Source organism: Eleutherodactylus coqui, chromosome 4, assembly GCF_035609145.1.
Source record: "Eleutherodactylus coqui strain aEleCoq1 chromosome 4, aEleCoq1.hap1, whole genome shotgun sequence".
Taxonomy (NCBI): Eukaryota; Metazoa; Chordata; class Amphibia; order Anura; family Eleutherodactylidae; genus Eleutherodactylus; species Eleutherodactylus coqui.
This window is the reverse complement of record NC_089840.1, coordinates 273,807,664-273,833,074: the sequence shown is the minus strand read 5'-3', so window position 1 is coordinate 273,833,074 and position 25,411 is coordinate 273,807,664. Positions and strand designations below refer to the sequence as shown.

The following is a 25,411-nucleotide window of genomic DNA, read 5'->3' as shown; positions in this document are numbered from 1 at the left end:
GTAAAGAATTGAGGAGGCTGACTCCCACTGCGCCGCCCATGTTGGAGTTGGTATTCCACTATAGCTCTACGCTGCTCATAGAGCCTGGCCAACATGTGGAGCGTAGAGTTCCACTGTGTGGGCACGTCGCACAGCAGTCGGTGCACTGGCAGATGAAACCGATGTTGCAGGGTGCGCAGGGTGGCAGCGTCCGTGTGGGACTTGCGGAAATGTGCGCAGAGCCGGCGCACCTTTCCGAGCAGGTCTGACAAGCGTGGGTAGCTTTTCAGAAAGCGCTGAATGACCAAATTAAAGACGTGGGCCAGGCATGGCACGTGCGTGAGGCTGCCGAGCTGCAGAGCCGCCACCAGGTTACGGCCGTTGTCACACACGACCATGCCCGGTTGGAGGCTCAGCGGTGCAACCAGCGGTCGGTCTGCTCTGTCAGACCCTGCAGCAGTTCGTGGGCCATGTGCCTTTTATCTCCTAAGCTGAGTAGTTTCAGCACGGCCTGCTGACGCTTGCCCACCGCTGTGCTGCCATGCCGCGCGACACCGACTGCTGGCGACGTGCTGCTGCTGCTGCTGACACATCTTGATTGCGAGACAGAGGTTGCGTAGGAGGAGGAGGAGGAGGAGGGTGGTTTAGTGGAGGAAGCATACACCGCCGCAGATACCACCACTGAGCTGGGGCCCGCAATTCTGGGGGTGGGTAGGACGTGAGCGGTCCCAGGCTCTGACTCTGTCCCAGCCTCCACTAAATTCACCCAATGTGCCGTCAGGGAGATATAGTGGCCCTGCGCGCCTGTGCTTGTCCACGTGTCCGTTGTTAAGTGGACCTTGCCAGTAACCGCGTTGGTGAGGGCGCGTACAATGTTGCGGGAGACGTGGTCGTGCAGGGCTGGGACAGCACATCGGGAAAAGTAGTGGCGACTGGGAACTGAGTAGCGCGGGGCCGCCGCCGCCAACATACTTTTGAAAGACTCCGTTTCCACAACCCTATACGGCAGCATCTCCAGGCTGATAAATTTGGCTATGTGCACGTTTAACGCTTGAGCGTGCGGGTGCGTGGCGGCGTACTTGCGCTTCCGCTCCAACACTTGGACGACGGCTGGAGGGTGCGCTGACAGACATTGGTGGATGGGGCCGAGGACAGCGGAGGTGAGGGTGTGGGTGCAGGCCAGGAGATGGTAGTGCCTGTGTCCTCAGAGGGGGGTTGGATCTCAGTGGCAGGTTGGGGCACAGGGGGAGAGGCAGCGGTGCAAACCGGAGGTGGTGAACGGCCTTCGTCTCACCTTGTGGGGTGCTTGGCCATTATATGTCTGCGCATGCTGGTGGTGGTGAGGCTGGTGGTGGTGGCTCCCCGGCTGATCTTGGCGCGACAAAGGTTGCACACCACTGTTCGTTGGTCGTCTGCACTCTCAGTGAAAAACTACCAGACCTTTGAGCACCTTGGCCTCTGCAGGGTGGCATGGCGCGAGGGGGCGCTTTGGGAAACAGTTGGTGGATTATTCGGTCTGGCCCTGCCTCTACCCCAGGACACCGCACTGCCTCTTGCAACCTGCCCTGCTGCTGCCCTTGCCTCCCCCTCTGAAGACCTGTCCTCAGTAGGCGTAGCAAACCAGGTGGGGTCAGTCACCTCATCGCCCTGCTGCTCTTCCTCCGAATCCTCTGTGAGCTCCTCCCTCGGACTTACTGCCCTTACTACTACCTCACTGATAGACAACTGTGTCTCATCGTCATCGTCCTCCTTACCCACTGAAAGGTCTTGAGACAGTTGCCGGAAGTCCCCAGCCTCATCCCCCGGACCCCGGGAACTTTCCAAAGGTTGGGCATCAGTCACGATAAACTCCTGTGGTGGGAGAGGAACCATTGCTGCCCAATCTGAGCAGGGGCCCGAGAACAGTTCCTGGGAGTCTGCCCGCTCCTCAGAATGTGTCATTGTAATGGAGTGAGGAGGCTGGGAGGAAGGAGGAGCAGCAGCTAGAGGATTCAGAGTTGCAGCAGTGGACGGCGCAGAACTCTGGGTGGACGATAGATTGCTGGATGCACTTTCTGCCATGCACGACAGGACCTGCTCACACTGCTCATTTTTTAATAAAGGTCTACCGCGTGGACCCATTAATTGTGAGATGAATGTGGGGATGCCAGAAACGTGCCTCTCTCCTAATCCCGCAGCAGTCGGCTGCGATACACCTGGATCAGGAGCTCGGCATGTGCCCACACCCTGACTTGGGCCTCCGCGTCCTCGCCCGCGTCCACGTCCTCTAGCCCTACCCCTACCCCTCAGCATGCTGTATTACTAGTAATGCAGAAACAGAACGCTGTAATTAAATGTGCCGCTTATTGGCCTGTGGTTGGAGGCTGACCGCTTACGGAACGCCAGGAAATAATTTTCCACAAGCCTGCTGTAACACTTAGCTGGCTGCGTATGAATTAGGAGGACAACTACACCCAGCACAGACCCAGTACACTGAGGACAGTCACAGGCAGCCCAAATAGATTTTTTCCCCAAATGTTTTTGGAAAGGCCCACTGCCTATATACACTGTATATGTCTTCTTTCTCTGCGTCACCACTACTGGCCCTGGAGTATGTCAAATAACTGCAGACTGTTGCACTGTGGACTGGAATACAGCGGTGATTTAACAGCCAACACAGAGCCAGGAAATAATTTTTCGCAAGCCTGCTGTAACACTTAGCTGGCTGCGTATGAATTAGGAGGACAACTACACCCAGCACAGACCCAGTACACTGAGGACAGTCACAGGCAGCCCAAATAGACTTTGTTTCCCCAAATGTTTTTGCTAAGGCCCACTGCCTATATTCCATAAATATATGTCTTCTGTCCCTGCCTCACAATATATGTCTTCTGTCCCTGCCTCACAATATATGTCTTCTGTCCCTGCCTAACCACCACTTCTGGCCCTGGAGTATGAATAATTACTGCAGGGCGCAATGCTCTGCACGGCCGATATACGAAAAAAAAAATTGTGCAACACTGCAAAAAGCAGCCTCCACAGTACTGCACACGGTTAGATGTGGCCCTAAGAAGGACCGTTGGGGTTCCTGAAGCCTAAAATACTCCTAACACTCTCCCTATAGCAGCTCCGGCACCAACAGCACTTTCCGTCCTCTATGTCAGAACAAATCTGTGGCGAGCCGCGGGAGGGGCCGATTTTTATACTCGGGTGACACCTGATCTCGCCAGCCACTCACTGCAGGAGGGTGGTATAGGGCTTGAACGTCGCAGGGGAAAGTTGTAATGCCTTCCCTGTCTTTCTATTGGCCAGAAAAGCGCGCTAACGTCTCAGAGATGAAAGTGAAAGTAACTCGAACATCGCGTGGTACTCGTCACGAGTAACGAGCATCTCGAACACGCTAATACTCGAACGAGTATCAAGCTCGGACAAGTACGTTTGCTCATCTCTAGTCCTAATCTTTTATTTAAAGGGGTTCTGTCACTAAAAAAGAAAAATTCTATACTTATCTATTCCTCCCGTCAGTCTACTTACCAGACCTTCACCTCCGCTATCTCCTGCAGTCCAGGGGGTCACTTCACCTCCAGCTGCCTGATTCTTCTCCTTCCTATGAGGTTACATACATTTGGTTGGCAGTAGAGATGAGCAAGCATACTCTCTAAGGGCAATTGCTCGATCGAGCATTGTCCTTAGCGAGCAACTCCCCGCTCGGAAGAAAAGGTTCAGGTGCCGGCGCGGGTGACAGGTGAGTTGCGGCCATGAGCAGTGGGGAGAGAGGGAGAGAGAGATCTCTCCTCCGTTCCTCCCCGCTCTCCCCCGCCCGCAGCCGAATCTTTGCTCCCGAGCGGGCAGGTACTCGCTAAGGGCAATGCTTGATTGAGCAATTGTCCTTAGCAAGTATGCTCGCTCATCTCTAGTTGGCAGTCTTCTGCCTGCCAACCACTGAATATTACGTCACAGCTCACAGGCCAGCAGGGGGACTGCCTATCTTCTTCAGAGATTGTTCAAGCGAGCTGTCTCTGGAATAGATTACAATTCCTTCCTAGGCAGTGAAGCTACAGCACAGGAATGTGACCTTCACTGACCCAGCCAGAAGGAATTTGAGATATGCAGCCCTCATAACAAGCTGGGCGCAGCCTGCAGTGAGCTGATCTGGGGCACTGGAGAAGCTTAAAGGGGTTGTCCCGCGCCGAAACGGGTTTTTTTTTTTTTTAACCCCCCCCCCGTTCGGCGCGAGACAACCCCGATGCAGGGGTTAAAAAAACAAACCGGAGAGTGCTTACCTGAATCCCGGCGGTCCAGCTTCTTCATACTCACCTGCTGAAGATGGCCGCCGGGGTCTGCTCCCTCCGTGGACAGCAGCTCTTCTGTGCGGTCCATTGCCGATTCTAGCCTCCTGATTGGCTGGAATCGGCACGTGACGGGGCGGAGCTACACGGAGCCGGCATTCTGCACGAGCGGCTCCATTGAATACAGCAGAAGACCCGGACTGCGCAAGCGCGGCTAATTTGGCCATCGGAGGCCGAAAATTAGTCGGCACCATGGGAACGAGGACGCCAGCAACGGAGCAGGTAAGTATAAAACTTTATATAACTTCTGTATGGCTCATAATTAATGCACAATGTACATTACAAAGTGCATTAATATGGCCATACAGAAGTGTATAGACCCACTTGCTGCCGCGGGACAACCCCTTTAACCAGGAGAAGATGTGATAAGGAGACAGACAGGGAAGGGATAGGTAATAGAGATGAGCGAACGTACTCGGTTAGGGTGTTTTTGCACTCAAGCACTGCTTTTTCAGACTACTCGGACGAAAAGATTCGGGGGGCGCCGGGGGGTAGCAGTGGGGAACAGGGGGGAGCTCTCTCTCTCCCCCCACTCCCCTCTGCAACCCCCCGCTCACCCCCGGCGCAGCTTTTAGGAAAAAGCGGTGCTTGAGTGCAAAAACACCAGAAAAGAGTACGTTCGCTCATCTCTAATAGGTAAGTTTAGATTTTTTTTTTTTAAATGGCTAAACCCCTTTAAGGGTCAATAGTCCAATAGAAGGTAAGAAACATACACTTATTGCACTCTGAAACGTAACACTTTATATTCCATGACATGTCCATTAGATATATATTAGCACCCCACATGTACATTACACACATATATATATAGCACCCCACATGTACATTACACACATATATATATAGCACCCCACATGTACATTACACACATATATATAGCACCCCACATGTACATTACACACATATATATATATATAGCACCCCACATGTACATTACACACATATATATATAGCACCCCACATGTACATTACACACATATATATATATAGCACCCCACATGTACATTACACACACATATATATATGTATATAGCACCCCACATGTACATTACACACATATATATATATATATAGCACCCCACATGTACACTACACACACACAGCGACCCACATGTCCATTACACACACACAATACATATATATCAACCCACATGTACATTACACACACACACACATATATATATATATATATATATATATATATATATATATATATATATATATATATATATAGCACCCCACATGTACATTACACACACACAATACATATATAGCAACCCACATGTACATTACATATAACCTGCAATAAAACCTCTCTAATATCACCTCATACACAGTATACAGGTGGTCCCTGACTTGCGAACAGGTTCCGTTCCGGGAGCCCGTTCGCAAGTCCGTTTTGTTCGCAAGTCGAACAAATGGTATGGAGCGGGTGGATCCCGCTCCATACAACGTCGGTTGCCGGCTGTTCTTACAGCGGGCACCCGGCGGCAGCAGTTCCGACGAGCCGCGCCGCTTGTCAGAACTGTTAACACTTTAAATACCGCTCTGACAGCGGTATTTAGAGTGTTAACAGTTCCGCCGAGCGGCACGGCTCGTCGGAACTGCTGCCGCCGGGTGCCCACTGTAAGAAACAACCTGCACCCGACGTTTAGGGGGCCCGTACAGCGTCCCATGATGAGATCGCGGGACGCTGTGTGGTTGCTAGGCAGCCGGGGACCTCCTGAAAGGCCCCAGGGCTGCCTATGCAGAGTGCCTATCAAGCGCACGGCTTGATAGGCGCTCTGCATAGACAGCCCTAGGGCCTTTCAGAAGGCCCCGTGCTGCCTAGCAACCGCGATCTGACCGGACAGGCTTCTTATCAGGCTTGGTAGAAGCTTGTCCGGTCCCTGCACAGCATGATGTAATGCCATAGGATTACATCATACTGTGCAGGACAGATAGTTCGTATCTAGCGAAATTCGTAAGTCGAATGTTCGCAAGTCGGGGACTATCTGTACTAGTTTATAGTGTCCAGTGTGGGTCACCACACACACTCGGCTCCGCTCCTCCGTCTCGCACACGCTCGGCTCCGCTCCTCCGTCTCGCACGCGCTCGGCTCCGCTCCTCCGTCTCGCACGCGCTCGGCTCCGCCATGTCTCGCACGCGCTCGGCTCCGCTCCTCCGTCTCGCACGCGCTCGGCTCCGCTCCTCCATCTCGCTCGGCTCCGCTCCTCCGTCTCGCTCGGCTCCGCTCCTCCGTCTCGCACGGCTCCGCTCCTCCGTCTCGCACGCGCTCGGCTCCGCTCCTCCGTCTCGCACGCGCTCGGCTCCGCTCCTCCGTCTCGCACGCGCTCGGCTCCGCTCCTCCGTCTCGCTCGCGCTCGGCTCGGCTCCTCCGTCTCGCTCGCGCTCGGCTCGGCTCCTCCGTCCTGCACACACTCGGCTCTGCTCCATCCACTCCCTGAATACATCCTGATGGGACACATAAACTGCAGGTCACACAGCAGAGTCCTGCATCCACTGAGCAGAGACCTGGTCATGTGACCCCTTGTCTCCTCCCACACACTGATCACATGACGGTGACATCATCACAGGTCCTGTAAGCACAGAACAACCCCACGGCTCCTGTCCGGCTGCAGGTGGAGGTATGTGGGGTCACCACCACTGGGGGGCAGGTATCATTAACCCCTTCAGCACCTTCCAGTTTTGGGCATTCATTGTAAGACCAGTATTTTGTTCTTTCGCTCTTCTGCTTCCTGGTATAATTGGTATAATCGCCTCCTGTGTTTTCTCTCCTCACCGCTCCCCATACTACAAGCTGCTGATTCTTCCTCTCGCTGTCAGTAATATTAGTTTGTGAGTCCATCACGTTTGTGCCTTGTGAAGCCGCCCCGCGCCCCTCAGGTCTTCTGGTGGGAGATTAGAACGGACCGATCCTTTATTGGGACGGGTCTTCATGATGTCCGCTAGGACGCGCCCCGTAAACCTACTGAGATAACTGAATAGCGTAAGAGAGGGGGCGCTCTTACACTTAGGGCTCTCTCACGGGCAAAAGCGATTTCGGTGCTACAAAATCACAGCGATATATATATATATATATACATATAGACTAGCTGATATACCCGGCTTCGCACGAGTTAATTTGGTACTGGTGTTTATCTGGTGTTCACACGGAAAATCTTATGAAGTCGTGGTTACTTTAGAGATACTGAGGAAAAAACATATGTTCACCATTTTGCATAATTCTCTGCGTTACCCAGGAAACACCACGGGGAGGTAACCATGTGACATTTCCTTTATATAAAATGACATCAGGAAGTGAGAGAATTAGATTCCATACGTTAAATTTGGACGCTAATTCTTTTGCGCATAGAATTGAATAATCGAGTTGGGACCCATTAGCTTTTCCTATTTATGACATAATCAATGCTCGTGCCAAATTTCCCGTTTCTGACACCGGAAAGTGAAAAAATTACATTCCATACGTAAAATCTGGACGCTAATTCTTTTGCGCATAGAATTGAATAATTGAGTTGGGACCCATTAGCTTTTCCTATTTATGACATAATCAATGCCCGTGCCAAATTTTAAGTTTCTAAGGCATTGGGAAGTGACAGATTTAGATTATGTACATATTTCGATGCCAATTCTTTTGCGCTAGAATTGAATAATCGAGTTGGGACCCAATTTCTTTTCCTATTTTGGAGATAATCTATGCTCGTGCCAAAATTCATGTTTCTACGATATCGGGAAGTTGGAGAACTTTTGGCGAGTCAGTCAGTCAGTGAGTCAGTGAGTGAGTGAGTGAGTCAGTCAGTGAGTCAGTGAGGGCTTTCAGCTTTATATATATATATATATATATATATATATATATATATATATATATATATTTTAATCATGAGAAGGTTAAGCCCGCCCCTATAATAAGCTTTAGCTAAATTACCTGAAAACAACCCAAATACATTACCTCGTTCGCGCACAGAAGATCACTTCCTGGTTTCAAGCTTTAAAAATCCTGCCTATAGGAAGCAATGGCTCTGATTGATTCATTCAGCGCTACTTAGCCAATCAATGCAGAGCTTAAGAAACCAAAGCAAGGGCTACGATTAGTTCATCCGGCTCTGCATTGATTGGTTGAGCAGAATTTGAAGGAGGCGGGATTATAAATCGGCATTGTTTGGCCAATTCATGAATCCCGCGTGATTGTGATGTGATAAACAAGGAGGCTCCATAGAGAAACAGGTGCTACAAAACATCGCACATCGCAGCAGTATCGCGCACGCAGCGCTTTTAATTTTTTTCTTGCAATTCGGCATCAGAGAAAACATCGCTAATGTGCAGGAACCCGAAGGGACGCAGGGGCTCCACATACATGCGATTTGTAGCATCGCGAGAAAATTCTGCCATTTTTGTTGTCCTTGTGAAAGGGGCTTAAGATTTGTAAAAGGTGTACGTGTTACCACAGCGCCAAACTCGTCGTCATTGTCTAATTCCCCCATAATTCTTGTACATTCATCTTCGTTATTATTTTCTGTGATTTTGTATCTTGGCTTCTTCATCGCATGACATTAATTAAAAAAATACATTTTGGGACACATATTGGTACTATATCCTATTGGGTAGGTTACTCCCCCTGAGCTGTGATTCCTGCCATCTTATTGGCTAGAACTCTAATGGTCCCACCCTCGTGTTAGGTGTCGGCAGGGCAGGCGTTGGGTGTTTTTCAGATTAGGTTTAGGAATGGCTCAAATATGCAAACAATGATTATAAATAGCTAGGTGTTGTGGCCGTCCTTTGTGGTCTGATAGAGATCTCTCCCACATCTCTAGCCTCTGTCACAAGTGTGATTGAGGCATAATCACCATAGCAGTTCACTGGAAGCTTATAATTCAGCTGTTTCATAGCACCTCTGTTAACTGACACCCTGTGTATCCCATTACAGGTTGCCAGCAGTTACATCATTTCCCCAAGCACTGCATGCTGTGTGAATATATTAGTGGCTAAAGACCATTGCCCTCACAGCCTGCCTAGCAAGATATATATATATATATATATATATATTTATTTAGTTCATTTATGGACTCAGTAAGTTTTAGTTCAGCCACCTACTCCTCAATTTTAGTCTCTTCGTCTGTTTTGAGCATATACTGTTTCCCCCAAAATAAGCCCTACCCTGATAATAAGGCCTACCCTGATTTTCAGGGGAGGGGGTCTTTGAAATATAAGCCCTCCCCCAAGAATAAACTCTAAGCTACACTACATTAAAAAACCACTCACCTTGCAGCCGCTGTCCCAGGAGCTCTAGCTGCTCTTCAGGTGCTCCGGCAGGCTTTTTGGATCCTCCTCAGCGTTGAGCGATCTTTTCCTGGTAAGGTAACTTGAATACCGCCCATTCCAGCAAGAGATTGCTGTGATTGGCTCATCGAGTGCTGCATCAGCCAATCACAGCCAGCGCTCAATGAGCCAATCACAGCTATTAAATGATGAGCGACTTAATGATGATTAAAACAGCACCATTGCCTCCTCTAGATAAGGCTGCATTCAGACGATCGTATATCGGCTCGGTTTTCACGCCGAGCCGATATACGTTGTCCTCGTGTACAGGTGGGGGGGGGGGGGGTGGAAGAGCCAGGAGCAGGAACTGAGCTCCCACCCCCTCTCTGCCTCCTCTCCGCCCCTCTGCACTATTTGCAATGGGGAGAGGCGGGACGGGGCGGAGCTAAGTTCCGAGGAATTAGCCCCACCCCATCCCGCCTCCTTCCATTGCAAATAATACAGGTGGAGAGGAGGCAGAGAGGGGGTGGGAGCTCAGTTCTTGCTCCTAGCTCTTCCATCCTCCCCCCCTGCATATGGGCACGACGTATATCGGCTCGGCGTGAAAACCGAGCCGTTATACGTTTGAAGGGAATGCAGCCTTAGGGTGCATTCACACGAACGTATATCGGCTCAGTTTTCACGCCGAGCCGATATACGTCGTCCTCATGTGCGGGGGGGGGGGGGGGGGGGAGAAAGGAAGAGCCAGGAGCAGGAACTGAGCTCCCGCCCCCTCTCTGCCTCCTCTCCGCTCCTCTGCACTATTTGCAATGGGGAGAGGCGGAACGGGGGCAGGGCTAATTCTCGGACCTTAGCCCCGCCCCGTCCCGCCTCCTTGCATTGCAAATAGTGCAAAGGGGTGGAGAGGAGGCAGAGAGGGGGCGGGAGCTCAGTTCCTGCTCCTGGCTCTTCCATCCTCCCCCCCCCCTTCCCTGCACATGAGGACGACGTATATCGTGAAAACCGAGCCGATATACGACGTATAGGACAAATGGGCATCCATTTTGGGGTGCAAGTCTTCATTTTCATGTATACTATAAAAAAATATACTGTTTTTAAAATGACATATTTGTAAATATCTGACATTTTATTTTTACTAAATTACATTAACTTCTGAAAAAATAATGTTACATTTGTACGTCTCCTAATTTGCTTAAAAAAACCTAAACGTTTTTCCAATGTGCTTCCACAATAAAGTAAACATAATGGAAATATATATTTCATCAAGCAAAACTGCATGTATTTTTGATTATTTCATAACTCCCCGTTAACCTAAAACTAACATCTGGCCGCTGCAGGCGTGAAGAACCTCACAAAACACACAGAATGTTCCTTGGAACACTATGGGGGAGATGCATTAAGATGTCTAAAAGAACAACTATAGCAACCAATCACAGCTCAGCTCATTTCATATTCTGCTATTGAAAAGTGAATGCTGCGCTCTGATTGGTTGCTGTGGGCAACAAGGGCACTTCTGATTTTTTAGACCATTTCATAAATCTACTCCTATGTAGGAAATCACCTGAAGACTCTTGGCGTTTGCATCTTCAGCTTCCTAGAGGGGAATAGAGATTTCTTATTAACTCTTGTGATTCCAGCTTAGAGGACTTGGGAAATCGCTGTCTGAGCTCCAGATTTACTGCTATATAGTAACATCACCTTTGTGGCCCCTGATTTGCTGCAGCCGCCATGTGAAGATGCGACATGCCTTGATTTCCATATACAAGATGTTGTTTTTTCATAAAAGAGAGAACACAACATCTACACTTTATTACCTCCTCGCCGGTTTCCCCTTATTCTCTCCAGTAATTGTATTATTATGGGGGTTTTGTATGATGTTACATTGTGTCGTCTTCTCTCCATTCAGGAACCTGAGGTGATATCTTCTATATCAGATAATATTCCTGATTGACCCGACAGGGATGGATAGGAAGAGGGACAAGATGGCGGAGAGTATATTCACCCTCACCCTAGAGATACTCTTCCAGCTTACAGGAGAGGTGAGAGATTCTGGGGGTGACATCACGTTCCATCAGTCTTATCTATGTTACAGGGGTTCTCCGATTTCAAACGGTGCAATGTTGGGAAATTGAATAAAATAAGCTTTACATAACTATGAACGCTTGTGTGTTGGCTGATCGTTGTCTCTTCTGCATAAAATACCAGTTGGTTGCTGCACATTGCCCTGTGTAATCAGGGAGATGTGCAGCCAACCGATGTTAGCTCTATGGGGAAGAAAAGAAATTACTAATGATTGTTTGCACTACCCAGAGATCATCTGCCCATCTAAATATTATTAACAATCACTGACTAACATGATCATTGCCGATCAGCAGTTGTAACACAGCCGGATGATCTGTCCCTGAAAAGGGTCTTAAAGATGTTATGCCACCAAACAAGTTAGCCGGTAACACAGGATAGGCAATAGCATGCTGATTGGTGGTGTCTAATCACAGGGACCCCAACTGATCCTGATAATCAAAACCTGCGGATCCTGAAGTGCCGCTTCGCTGATCATCAAGAGGACCACCAGAAATAGCCAAGTTGAAGTGAATGAATCAGTAGAGTGTATGCTTCTCCGCTGCCCATACTTTAGGACAGTGTTTCTCAACTCCAATCCTCAGGGACTCCCAACAGGTCATGTTTTCAGGATTTCCTCAGTATTGCACCGGTGATGTAATGATCATTGGTGCCTCAGACATTGCCACGGGTGTTCTTACTATAGGATATCCTGAAAACATGACCTGTTAAGCGTCCCTGAGGACTGGAGTTGAGAATCGCTGCTTTAGGACATGCTGGGGCTCCATTCTTAGGATCAGAGAGGGTCCAAGCTGTCTGACCCTCACAATCGGCAAATTATCCTATAAATATGGGGATAAGTAGTATTGGTGGGTCATCGTCATTAACCCTTTCCAATCCATTTATTTTTTCTCACCCATTCTCCCCAGCTCCAAATAAATTGGAGCTGGGAGAATGGGTGAGAAAAAATACATTTCCCTGCACCCTCCTGAGTTCAGGAGGGTGCAGGGAGGGACCTGCTTACCTGACCGGCGTCTTGTGCATTCTCCTTCTGCCTCCCGGCTCGGCGATCATGTGACCGCTGGGGTCAGGTGACACCTGGCGGTCACATGATCGCCGGGTCGGGAGACAGAAGGAGAATGCACAAGACGCTGGTCAGGTAAGCAGGTCCTTGCACGGTGCAGGCTCCCGGCTCGGCGTTCATGTGACCGCCGGGGGTCAGGTAACACCGGCGGTCACATGATCGCCGGCCGGAATCTATGCATTGCATAGCGCTAATTGAGCGCTATGTAATGTATAAAGAAGTGGGCAGAAAGGGTTAAAAACCCTTTCTGCCTTCTCCTCGGGGGTCCTCGATGACGACCAGTAAAGAAGTGCATCTGCACCCGATGTGCCTGACGATCGGGTGCAGATCCACTCCTGCACTGCAGTGTCGGGCCTGCCCCGACATCGGAGCTGTGGAGGAAAATGATGATGTCGGGGCAGGCCCGACATTGGACTGGAAAGGGTTAAGGCTTGCTTTATTCAGTTACCTACATTGTTTTCATCATCGCAAGAATCAGCTCTTTTCTCACAGCGGACACGCTAAAAACACTCACTGTTTCCCTCAATTATTGCAACTCGTTGCTGATCGGCCTCCCCTGCACCAGACTCTACCCTCTCCAATCCATCCTGAATGCGGCAGCCAGGCTCATCTTCCTGTCCAGTCGCTATTCGGATGCCTCTGCCCTGTGCCAGTCACTGCATTGGCTACCCGTTAAATGCAGAATTCAATTTAAACTCGCTACCTTCATCCACAAAGCCCTCCACAGTGCAGCGCACCCCTACATCGCCTCCCTCATCTAAATCCATCACCCATCCTGGGCTCTCCACTCTGCTAACGAAACCAGACTGAGCGCCCCTTTAATTCGAACCTCTCCTTCCCGCCTCCAAGACTTCTCCAGAGCAGCACCAGTCTTCTGACATGCACTACTATAGGCTACCGGGGCAATCCAGGACTCACAAAACTTCAGGTGTGCTCTAAAAACACACCTCTTCAGGGGGGGCATACCGTATCCCCTAAACCAAACCCCTCTATACTCCACCTGATAACACGCTCCCTGACCTACTGACTGCAATCCCTGGTAGCCACCATCAACTGCCCCTGCCGTCATACCAATTCTGCCGTCACACAGCTGAACGTCTGACCATTGTCTATGTGTATAGTATCCCTCACTCTCCACCTCACCATACCGTGCACATCTCCAGCCCCTTTACCTTCTGTATCGTCCCATTATCTGTAGTATGTAAGCTCATTGGAGCAGGACCCTCACACCTATTGTTTCCATCAACTGATTACTATGTAACCGTGGTTCTGAAATTTTTGTACTTTTGTCTTTCTTTATTCCCCCTGTCTGTAAGCGCTGCGGAATATGTTGGCGCTATACAAATAAAGATTATTATTATTATTATTGTCCTGATATAGACAACAGCTTAAATACTGTATATACCGGCGTATAAGGCGACGGGGCGTATAAGACGACCCCCCAACTTTCACCTTATACGCCGGTATACAGTGGAGAAAAAAAAATAATTCATTACTCACCTCCCCCGGTGTTCGGTCGCGCTCCGGCAGGATGTCGCTCGCTCCTCGTCCCCAACGCAGCATTGCTTTCTGAATGCGGGGCTTGAAATCCCCGCTTCCAGAAAGCTAATACACACGCCGGCAGCCATGACATCATTGAATGGCTGTGATTGGCTAAAACACACGTGGCTTCAGCCAATCACACTATTCAATGACATCATTGAATGGGTGTGATTGCTAACACGTGCGCCTTCAGCCAATCACAGCCATTCAATGCTGTCATGGCTGCCGGCGTGTGTATTAGCTTTCTGGAAGCGGGGATTTCAAGCCCTGCATTCAGAAAGCAATGCTGCGCCGGGGACGAGGAGCGAGCGACATCCTGCCGGAGCGCGACAGAACGCCGGGGGAGGTGAGTAATGAATTATTTTTTTTTAACACTTTTTTTTTTTTGTATTACCGGCGCATAAGACGACCCCCGACTTCAGAGCAGATTTTTCGGGGTTCAAAAGTCGTCTTATACGCCGGTATATACGGTAACTGTTAGATGTAACTGGAGACATGAAGGACTCTTGGAATGTCTGCAATGATATTTCTGGATGTATCTCCCCATAAACAGGATTACACGGTAGTGAAGAAGACTTCTAGTGATGGCTGTCAGGCCCCGGTGTCTGATGGATGGGGAAGACCCCTGAGCCCAATCACAGGGCCTCCACCTCACCCCCTGATACTGGAGGAGATCAATGAGCAGAAGATCCTAGAACTCACCAACAAGATGATTGAGCTGCTGACTGGAGAGGTGACACTGCTGGGAATGCTGGGACATTATACAGTAACACTATGGCAGTATAACGTGTCTGGGTGATGACGGTATCATTGTGTTGTCAGGTTCCTATAAGGTGTCAGGACGTCACTGTCTATTTCTCCATGGAGGAGTGGGAGTATTTAGAAGGACACAAGGATCTGTACAAGGACGCCATGATGGAGGACCACCAGTCCCCCCCATCCCCGGGTAATAGACGGGACTAAATCCACACAGCCTTTATTATTAGTATGTAGAGAATGAATTCAGTGGCTGTCTGTGTTTTCTGCAGGTAGATCCAGTAAGAGAATAGCAGCAGAGAGATGTCCCTGTCCTCTTCTTCCACAGGATGATCAGGTAGATGGAGAGAAGGTCTCATGAAATCTCTCCTCTGGTCTGTAGGACGGCTGGGAAGGTCTTGTGTTCAGGCTTATTACATTGGATCACAGGGGGAAAAAAATGATGTGCTACTTGGGGTATTTCAAGTGTCCTATACACTAAACTGAGTGTGTAGACTCCAAATCTGTAGTGGATTTTGCCTAGGACGTCGGGTTCTCAAGTTATAAGCAGTGTCATTGGCTACTCATACTGATTTTATGCTATTTATACAACCACTATATATAACTAAATCAAAATACTAACGACCACCTGTCTGTGAGTGACTGTGTGAGTTACATGTGATGATGTCACCATTATGTGAATATTCACCGGGGCTCGGAGCTCCACCCCATATCATATGACGGTGATGTCACCACAGGTTTTTCATTGCTGTCACTAAATGAGGGATTACAGGCAGACTGCATCCCACAGCAAACCCACGCAGCCGCAGTTGCTGTAGATACAGCAGTACTCAGTCTGGCAGTTTGTAGCTGGTTGTGAGACAGCTGGACACCTGTGTGGAGACTCCAATAAATGACACATCATTAATGTCCACATACGTAGCTGGCGGTGCATACTGACCAACAACATTGAAGCTCAGTCCTTCACCACTATCTTCACATCTCCTGAACAGGATATCATGTAATCTCCAGTGCTAATGCCGCCAACATCAACAGGCGAACATGTCTCCTTAGCGAGCTGCTGAAGTTCATAAATCACATGAAGCTCATATGCAAAAGCAACGAGCCGACATGTATCAGTGTTGCTGTATCGTACATTTACTGAGGTTCTCTTACTCATAGGTGTTTCAACACGACTTCTCCAACTGTCTGATGACTTTTACAATATTTATTTCACAGCTGGTGAAACTAGAGGAAGATGAGATCCCTATTGATGCTACAGAGACACATGTGAGGGGGGATCAGCCGTGTAAGGAGGAGATTACTACAGATGAGCCTCCAGGTGAGACTACATGTAGAGAAGAGTCTGTGTTGTCTGGGTTTTCAGCCAAAGAAAATGGAAATTTTTTTTGAATAGTACATAATGAAAAAAAATGCTTAACCCTTTCCAGTCCAATGTCGGGCCTGCCCCGACATCATCATTTCCCATTTGGAGGTATTGGTTTGGATCTCCTTACTGGCGATTGCACATAGGTCTAACCCCTATTGGGATGTCTTTTTTGTGCTGCTGATTCAACTTCTTTGATAAAATCCTAATTTCCCTCCACAGCTCCGATGTCGGGGCAGGCCCAACACTGCAGTGCAGGAGTGGATCTGCACCCGATCGTTAGACACATCGGGTGCAGATACACTCCTACACTGATCCTCATCGAGGACCCCTGAGGAGAAGGCAGAAAGGGTTAAAAACCCTTTCTGCCTTCTCCTTTACACATTACGTAGCGCTCAATTAGCTCTATGCAATGCATAGATTCTGGCCGGCGATCATGTGACCGCCGGTGTTACCTGACCCCCGGCTGTCACATGAACGCCGAGCTGGGAGCCTGCACTGTGGGAGGACCTGCTTACCTGACCGGCATCTTCCGCATTCTCCTTCTATCTCCCGGCCCGGCGATCATGTGACCGCCAGGTGCCACCTGACCCCAGCGGTCACATGATCGCCGAGCCGGGAGGCAGAAGGAGAATGCGGAAGATGCCGGACAGGTAAGCAGGTCCCTCCCTGCACCCTCCTGAACTCTGTCAGTTCAGGAGGGTGCAGAGAAAATGTATTTTTTCTCAACCATTCTCCCCAGCTCCAATTTATTTGGAGCTGGGGAGAATGGGTGAGAAAAAATAAATGGATTGGAAAGGGTTAAAGGAACTTTTCAATCACATGAAGTATAAAACTATCAATCCCGCGCATGGAGACTCCAGATACCAGCTTTTTTAAAATTCATATTCAAAAAATAGTGATAAACAGGAGAAAGAATGCCGCCCCCCCCATGACGTGTTTCAGACCAACACTCAGTCTTTAGTCATAGTGTATGTAAACCATCCCTGAACAACCATTTCTGACAATGGAGTCACCCCACATCATACAATCACAGATCCGTGGGCGGCCCATGTACCAGCAATATAGTAAAATGCCTGCAAACACAAATAATACCGTCCAGCAGGAGATTAATAAGTGTTAAGTATAGCAGACGGGTTTTGCTGCTCTGCCCTGTTATCTGAGTTTATGTTTATTCTGCTCCATCATCTCCAGAGTTAACAGTTCCTCACTACTCCACTCAGCTGGAGGCTGTTTGCCAATCACTCCACTATATAGCTTCCCCAGATTTGCTATCCAGTATTTCTGTCTGGTTGTTCTTCTATGACGGCTCATGGCTGCTGCTCCTGCAGTATCTCTGTTACAACTGATCTGAAGTCTTCTGTAGCTGTAAGCTACTTGTGATTTTTCCTGATGTTAGGTTTCTGCTCACATCATTGGTTCCGGTTTCTGCTTGGTACCTCCTGTTCTGGTTACAACCTTGACAGGGTTATGCAGTGCCCGGGTTCCAACTCGGGGCCGTCCTTGTCGGTACGATCATTCTGCTCTATTGGGCAGGGACTTCATTACCCCTCACCAGCTCAGGGATAGCTCAGTTCTAGTCTCTGCCTCATACAAAGCTTCGTGCCGAGGGTTGAGCATCTGGTCCCTGGGTTGGCTATCAGTCCTGCTGAGTAGTTTTCCTGCTCGGAGGAATGACACAGTGGTTCCACACCAAAATACTTAACAGTACCCAGAAGCCATGGATCCCGCTGACCTAAAAAACGCAGGTCTGTCTGAACTATTTCAGAAACTGTCAGTTCAGCGACGGGGGCAGGATCAGATGTTGGCTTACATCTACAATGTGAACGCTCATCTTGGCATTGCATCAGTTATTGCAACATCGACGCAGAATCCCAGAGCTGCGGCTGCCGCTGCACCAACTCCAGTTATAGGCGCCGCATTTGCTTCAGGTCCTCGACTAGCGGCGCTATCTCACTATGAGGGGAATCTCAGATAATGTCGGGGCTTTGTTAATCAGTGCGCTCTACATTTTGAACTGTTGCCTCACCTCTTTGTCTCCGATCACGCTAAAATCGCTTTTATTATGTCCCATTTTTTTGGTCAGGCTCTAGCATTGATTAATCCTCTCTGGGAGTGTAGTGATCCACTAGTAAATAATCTGGCTCTCTTCATGGAAACATTTTGTTAAGTTTTTGATGAACCAGGGCGCTTGTCCTTCATCAGGATAATCGCACGGTGGGTGAATATACTATTCAATTTTGCACTTTAGCGTCTGAATTAGGGTGCAATAATGATGCGTTGGTAGGCATATTCTGGGAGGGGCTTACTGGCCGTATCAAAGATGAGCTGGTGGGATGGAGGTACCCACCACCCTAGACTCCCTGATTTCGTTGGCTACTAGAATCTACTTTCGTTTTCAGGAAAGATCTTGGGAAGCCGAGCAGCAGAGGAGCTCTAGTTACTCGACTCCTCAGTTCCAGCGTCCGATTTCTCCAATGCGGTCTGCTACTCCATCTGTTGAGCCAGATCCCATGCAGGTGGATCGTCTTGGCCTGTCTAAATGGGAGCTTGAGTTCAGACTCTGCAAAGGGATGTGCCTTTATTGCGGAACCTCTGGTCACTTGGTGCATAACTGTCCATGCCAGCCGGGCAACGCTTCCACCTAGGCTCACCAGTGATTTGCTCTTAGGACTGCCGTGGCTCCGTGATCCAAATCCATTTTTAAACTGGACTACTGGCAAGATGACAAGTTGGGGTAATGCATACCACACTAGGTATTTGCACCCGGTTCGTCCAATCTGTACAGAATCCACACGTCCCAAACTACAGAGTTTACCTGAGGCTTATGAGGGGTTTAGGGACGTTTTTGATAAAAAGCAGGCTGAATGTCTTCCACCACACCGCCGGTACGATTGCCCTATTGAAATTATGCCTGGTACTACTCCACCTCGGGAAAGAGTTTATTCTCTGTCTCTTCCTGAGACTCAGGCTATGGCCGAATACATAAGGGACAATCAAACCTGGGGCTGGGTTTTTCTTCGTCAAGAAGAAAGACGGATCTTTATACCCCTGCATTGACTATCGAGGACTTAATGTGATCACGGTAAAAAATAAATATCCATTATCGCTGAGCTCGGAGCTCTTTGATCGTCTCCGGGGTGCCTGAGTTTTTACCAAACTCGACTTGAGGGGTGCTTACAATTTGATCTGTATTCGCAAGGAAGATGAGTGGAAGACTGTGTTTAATACTCGCAATGGCCATTATTAATATCCGGTGATGCCATTCGGGCTAGTTAATGCTCCAGCTGTATTTCAAGACTTTGTTACCAATATTTTTCGGGACCTTCTTCATATATGTGTGATCGTGTATCTGAGCAATATCCTTATATTTTCCCCAGATATTCATTCCCATCAGAGGCACGTCCATACAGTTTTACAGCGATTGAGAGAGAATCACCTATTTGCCAAACTGGAGAAATGCTGCTTTGAGCATGATTCACTCCCCTTTTTGGGATATATTGTCTCCCAGCAGGGGTTGGAGATGGATCCTGAAAAACTCTCTGCGGATCTGAATTTGCCTCATCCCTCAGGACTCTGGGCAATCCAATTATCAATTTCTCCCCTCACATGGACAGGGGCAGATGCCAAGCATTGGCCGCCGGAGGCAGAGTCCGCCTTCCAGGCGCTTTAAGAGGCCTTCTCGCCTGCCTCAGTACTCTACCGACCAGATGATCAGAGTCAATTCTTTTTGGAAATTGATACGTCCTCGTCTTGCTCCAGAGCAGTTTTGTTGCAAAAGGGTGCAGCTGGCCGCAAGAAGACTTGCGGTTTCTTCTCGAAGCGTTTCTCTTCAGTTGAGCGGAATTATTCTATTGGGGATCGAGAACTGCTGGTTATCAAGATGGCTTTAGAATTTTGGCGGTATCTGTTGGAGGGAGCTTGCCATCCCATTATAATTTATACCGATCATAAGAACTTGACCTACCTGCAGACCACTCAGCAGCTCAATCAATGACTGTCACAGGGTCTCTGTTTTTTGCACGCTTCAATTTTGCATTATATTTTCGTCCTGCCAGTCTGAATACTAAAGCTGACGCTCTATCCAGGGCATTTGAATGTACCAATGCTGAGGATAGCCCACAATTCATTATTGATCCTGCTAAATTGATAACCATAGCCCCTGTTCACATGAAAGATTTACCTCTGGGGAAAACTTTGTTCCGTGGGCCAAAAGAAAAGGTGTTCTGTATTGGGGTCACTGCTCCAAGTTGGCCAGACATTGTGGTCAATGGAAGACCAGTGAACTCATTCGGTGGCAATACTGGTGGCCAAGGGAAGAGATATTCATGACTTGTCTTGTTCCCTCTGTGCCCAGAATAAGACTGCGGAGTCAAAGCCTGCAGGCCTGCCATGTCTACTGCCCAAACCTGAAGCTCCATGGCAACATATTGCATGAACGTCTGTCTGCTGTCAGTCTCTCAAGGATAGTCAGACCCGAGCACAGGACTGTCTTTATCAGGGCGATCACCTTGCTTGTAGGTAGGGATCTTTCCATTCCCTTTGCAGCCAAGGGTCAGACTCTCACCTCTCATTGCCTGGTAACATACTCTCTTATTAGCATAGTACGTTGGACTGAAAGAAGACAATGTCCATCTAGTTCAGCCTGTTGCCACCCCCTTGTTGATCCAGAGAAAGGCAAAAAAAAAACATTGGTCATGTTCTTTTTAAAAATGGTTGTCCACGGGAGATGACTAAGGACGAAGTGTTGGTCTGAAAAGCATCATAGAGTATGCAGTCTTTCTGCAGTTTGGGACTGTCTGGTATTTAATATTGAGTAACTCTTTTGGGACTTGGAGTCATTGATGCACCTGCGTGCAGGACACATTCTGCAGTTCCAGTACTCCCACTTTCAAAAAAATCATAACTTTTCTTATTTTTTTGGTGACCTATCTATACCATGTGCCGTATAATGCATTGTTAGACTTTTAAAAATCTTTAAGTGGAAAAAGACGACAGCTGCACAACTTTGGTGTGTGTGTGAGGGGGTTCATTTCTACGGTTTTCTTGATACAGTAAAATGACTTACTGACCCACAGATTAAAAGGTATGAGTACAGTGATACCAAATGTATACAATTCTTCTATATGTAGCAATACTTAAAAATTAAATACTTTTTTGAAAAAAGAATTTTTCTAACGCTATGTTTTACCCACATTACTTTTTGAAATTTTTAGTTGATAGGACTGTATGAGGGCTCGTTTTTTTGCAGGGTGACCTGTAGTTTGTATTGGTACCATTTTGGGAAACATACATTTTTAATAGCTTCAAACCTTTTTTTTTTTTTCATTTTGAAAAAGGAGGCAAATCTGTTTATAAGCCCTCCAAAATACATTGCACTTCTCTGTGATTCTTGTACGGTTTGTCCTCTGTCCATGGAATGAAAACTGAAGGTGTTCCTTCTCTCCCAAGAAACCTGAATAATATGTGATACTTTCTCCTAAAAGCTCCTGTTCTCTGTAACCTTACTAGCTGTATGAGCCGAGGATAAGAGCAGAAGCTGAGAGCTCCAGCTGTATGTACTAAATTACCGTCACCGCACGGAAGGAAATCGGCACGTAAATACTCAGTTTCAATGGAGAAATGAAAAATACAAAAGTAACCTTATTCGCTAAAATAATGGGTCTATTAGGATGGTTGTCAGTAGATTTGGTGCTCCAAAAACCATTGTGGCTCCTGTAAATGGGAAAACCTTTTATTGTTTGAATTTTAATGTGTGCCTTAGAATTTGTATGAACATTTTATGTCATAAACTATCAGTATAATTGTAATGTTATATTCAAAAATATTCAAATCTGTTTCATCCTTAACAGATGACGACACCAGGAGCTCAGAGGGACATCTGATAACAACAGTTTGTAAAGTGGAAGATACTGGTATCATACAACATACATATGAGGAGCCTGCTATTATCCCAAATATACCCTCAGCCATTCACAGCAAAGATCTATTCTCTGATCCTTCTAATCAGGTTCCATCTTCTGATTCATTACAGAATGTTAATCAAAATAAAATTTATAGAACAGATGTTGAACATCAAAGCGTTCACACAGAGGAGAAGCCATATTCATGTTCTGAGTGTGGGAAATGTTTTAACTATAAACCAGATCTTGTTACACATCAACAAAGTCACACAGGAGAGAAATTATATTCATGTTCTGATTGTGGGAAAAGTTTTAAGCAGAAATCATATCTTGCTACACATCAGAGAATTCACACAGGGGAGAAGCCGTATTCGTGTTCTGAATGTGGGAAATCTTTCGCACATCGATCTGCTCTTTTTCTACATAAGAAAATTCACGCAAGAGAGATGATATTTTCATGTTCGGAATGTGAGAAACGTTTTAACTATAAACTAGATCTTCTTGCACATCAGCAAAGTCACACAGAGGAGAAGTCCTATTCATGTTCCGATTGTGGCAAATGTTTTAAGCAGAAATCATATTTTGCTGTACATCAGAGAATTCACACAGGAGAAAAGCCTTATTCATGTTCTGAATGTGGGAAATCTTTCACACATCAAAGTGCTTTTATTCAACATGAGAAACTTCACACAGGGGAGAAGCCATATTTATGTCCAGAATGTGGGAAATGTTTTAGCCTGAAAAGAAATCTTGTTGCACATCAGAAAATACACACAGTGGAGAAGCCATTTTCATGTTCAGAATGTGGGAAATGTTTTAGGCTGAAATCATATCTTGCTATACATCAGAGAATCCACACAGGGGAAAAACCATTTTCATGTTCTGAATGTGGGAAATGTTTTAACAATCAATCAAATCTTGCTGCACATCAGAAAATGCACACAGTGAAGAGTTTATAAATGTCCTGAATGTGGGAAATGTTTACAGCTAAATTAAAGCTTCTTAGATATCAGAGAAGTCACTCAGGGCAGAAACCATTTTTATATCTTGAATGTTGGGAATATATTACTCAAATCCTGTTTTGAATTTGGCAAATGCTCCACACGCAAATCTCATCTGTTAACCCCTTAGTGACAAAGCCTGTTTGCGCCTTAATGACCAGGCCATATTTTGGAAAATCTGACATGTCACATTAACATAGAATAACTCCATAAAGGTTTTGCAGATCCTAGTATTTCACCACATATTGTTCCTCATTTAGGTGGTAAAATAAACCAATAAAATTTGTGTATGTTTATTAAAAATGGCAAAATTGGGAACATTTTGGAAAAAAAATTGTCCTTTTTTTTTACATATTCAACTGCAATATGTCAAATATGTGCAAACACCTAGAGGAGAAAAAATAAAATTTCATATTTTTTCATATGAGTTATTGTAAAGACAGTGTTTATTTTTTATAATGCACATGAAAATTAGAATTTGCACCCCAAAATGGATACCCCTGTTTGTCCTGTGTTCAGAAGCATACCCAAACTGAAAGGATCAGCCGCTGGCTTTCAGAAGAGACATTTTCCTTGAAGGCGTTTTAGGCCACATTGCCCACTTGTAGAGTCCTTGAGCGGCTAAAACAGACCTCCACAAATGATCACATTTTGAAAACTAGACCCCGTAACGAATTCATCTAGGGGTTTACTGCATATTTTGGCCGCACAGTTTTTGAATGAATCTAAGCAAAGCAGAAGGAAAAGATATGATTTACATTTTTGGGGCAATTGTGTCATTTTAAAAACAGTTTTTTTGTACAGCACACGTATAAATGAAGACTTGCACCCCAAAATGGATACCCCTGTTTGTCCCGTGTTCAGAAACATACCCATTGTAGCCCCAATTTTCTTACTAGACACATGGCTAGGCCTGTAATGGAGGGAACTTCCATTGGATTTCAGGGCACAAATGAATAATTCCAGGCCCAATTTGTGCAGAGAAAAAAAGTGGACTCCCTAATAATAATCTCAACCCCGCCCTTCCCCTCTTTTTAGCATTCCTTAAGTCTTAGACAAAAGTAATAATGTAAACTGTGTGATATGTCTAAAAACAGGGATAATTACGGAGGCCCGGTTGGGATCTGCACATGGGGCAAAAAAACTGGGTATCCCTCCTCCTCTAATGCTTCCTGCAAACCATGAACTTTTTTGGGCAGTACTTCTTGACCTCAGTGGCAGAGATAGGGTGTTTTAAAAGTGTCGCTCTGTGAGGCTTAAGTTTGCTGAGGTGCAGCGGTCTCACACAGAAGGAGCTAAACAAGCTGCTCCTGGAACTACAGGAAGGCGAGCGTTCCCGGGGCTTCTTTTAAATTACATATTACAGGTAGCGATCTGAATAAGGCCAGGCTCACACGGCTGTATGTGGAATCCAAAGTAGTAGCCAGGAGCAAGGAGATTTTACTTTTCTTGGGCCCTCTCCGGCTCCTGTGCATGTGTCCGGCAGGCACATGCACAGAAAGCGGGAAAGGTTCGTAGAGGAGGATCGCATCTAGGTTCAAATGTGGAGGCCTCCGGTAAGTTTCATCTCCCCTCACTGATTGCATCGGTGGAGGGAGATTAAATTCAACTTTTTTTTAAAATTACATTATCGCCATTATGCATTGGATAACTGTGATCACATGACCAGGGACCGCTCATCGCGAACCTCGGTCACTGCTGCAGGCTCTCAGTTACCTTTAGTAGCCAGGATCAGGGAGATTTAACATTTCCCAGGCCGTGCCTAGTTTCTGTGCTTGTTTCCTCAAGCAGAGGGGAAAAAAAAATCGCAGTATGATCCATTTTCATGTGGTGTCTGTAACGGACGACTTCTATTGAAGTGATCGAAAGCCGTCTGACCTGTGGCCCAATTAACATTGCAGAAAAGGTTACGGAAACCGTGTCATCAAATAGTGACAGCATGGGAAAATCTGTACTGCACGTATCCGACAGCAAGTTGTCCGGACAATCCACAGTACAGAAAATGAAGATGACTGACGGGTACGCAGCGTCGCATGCTGCAGTCAGGGCCAGATTCCATTGCAGGATTTTGCATGTGGAATCCGACCCGTTTGTATGCAGGCGGCCTTAGGAGAGAATTACACCAATGATCCTGGACT

At 47.2% G+C, this 25,411-nt stretch overlaps 2 protein-coding genes across 2 annotated transcripts; both read left to right on the top strand.

Annotated features, from left to right (window-relative positions):
- The first annotated feature begins 6,876 nt into the window (after window positions 1–6,876).
- On the top strand, window positions 6,877–15,296 carry LOC136624471 (gastrula zinc finger protein XlCGF66.1-like). The gene is made up of 4 exons (XM_066598450.1): window positions 6,877–6,934; window positions 11,470–11,602; window positions 14,801–14,980; window positions 15,070–15,296. The coding sequence occupies exons 2-4, from the start codon at window positions 11,525–11,527 to the stop codon at window positions 15,208–15,210; spliced, it is 399 nt and encodes a 132-aa protein (XP_066454547.1). The 5' UTR covers window positions 6,877–6,934; window positions 11,470–11,524; the 3' UTR covers window positions 15,211–15,296.
- On the top strand, window positions 15,248–23,659 carry LOC136626706 (zinc finger protein OZF-like; the record flags this gene model as incomplete). The annotated part of the gene is made up of 3 exons (XM_066601719.1): window positions 15,248–15,340; window positions 16,222–16,324; window positions 22,222–23,659. Coding segments are annotated over 3 exons (1,206 nt in total), but the record flags the coding sequence as incomplete, so codon positions are not given.
- Between the last annotated feature and the right edge of the window lie 1,752 nt (window positions 23,660–25,411).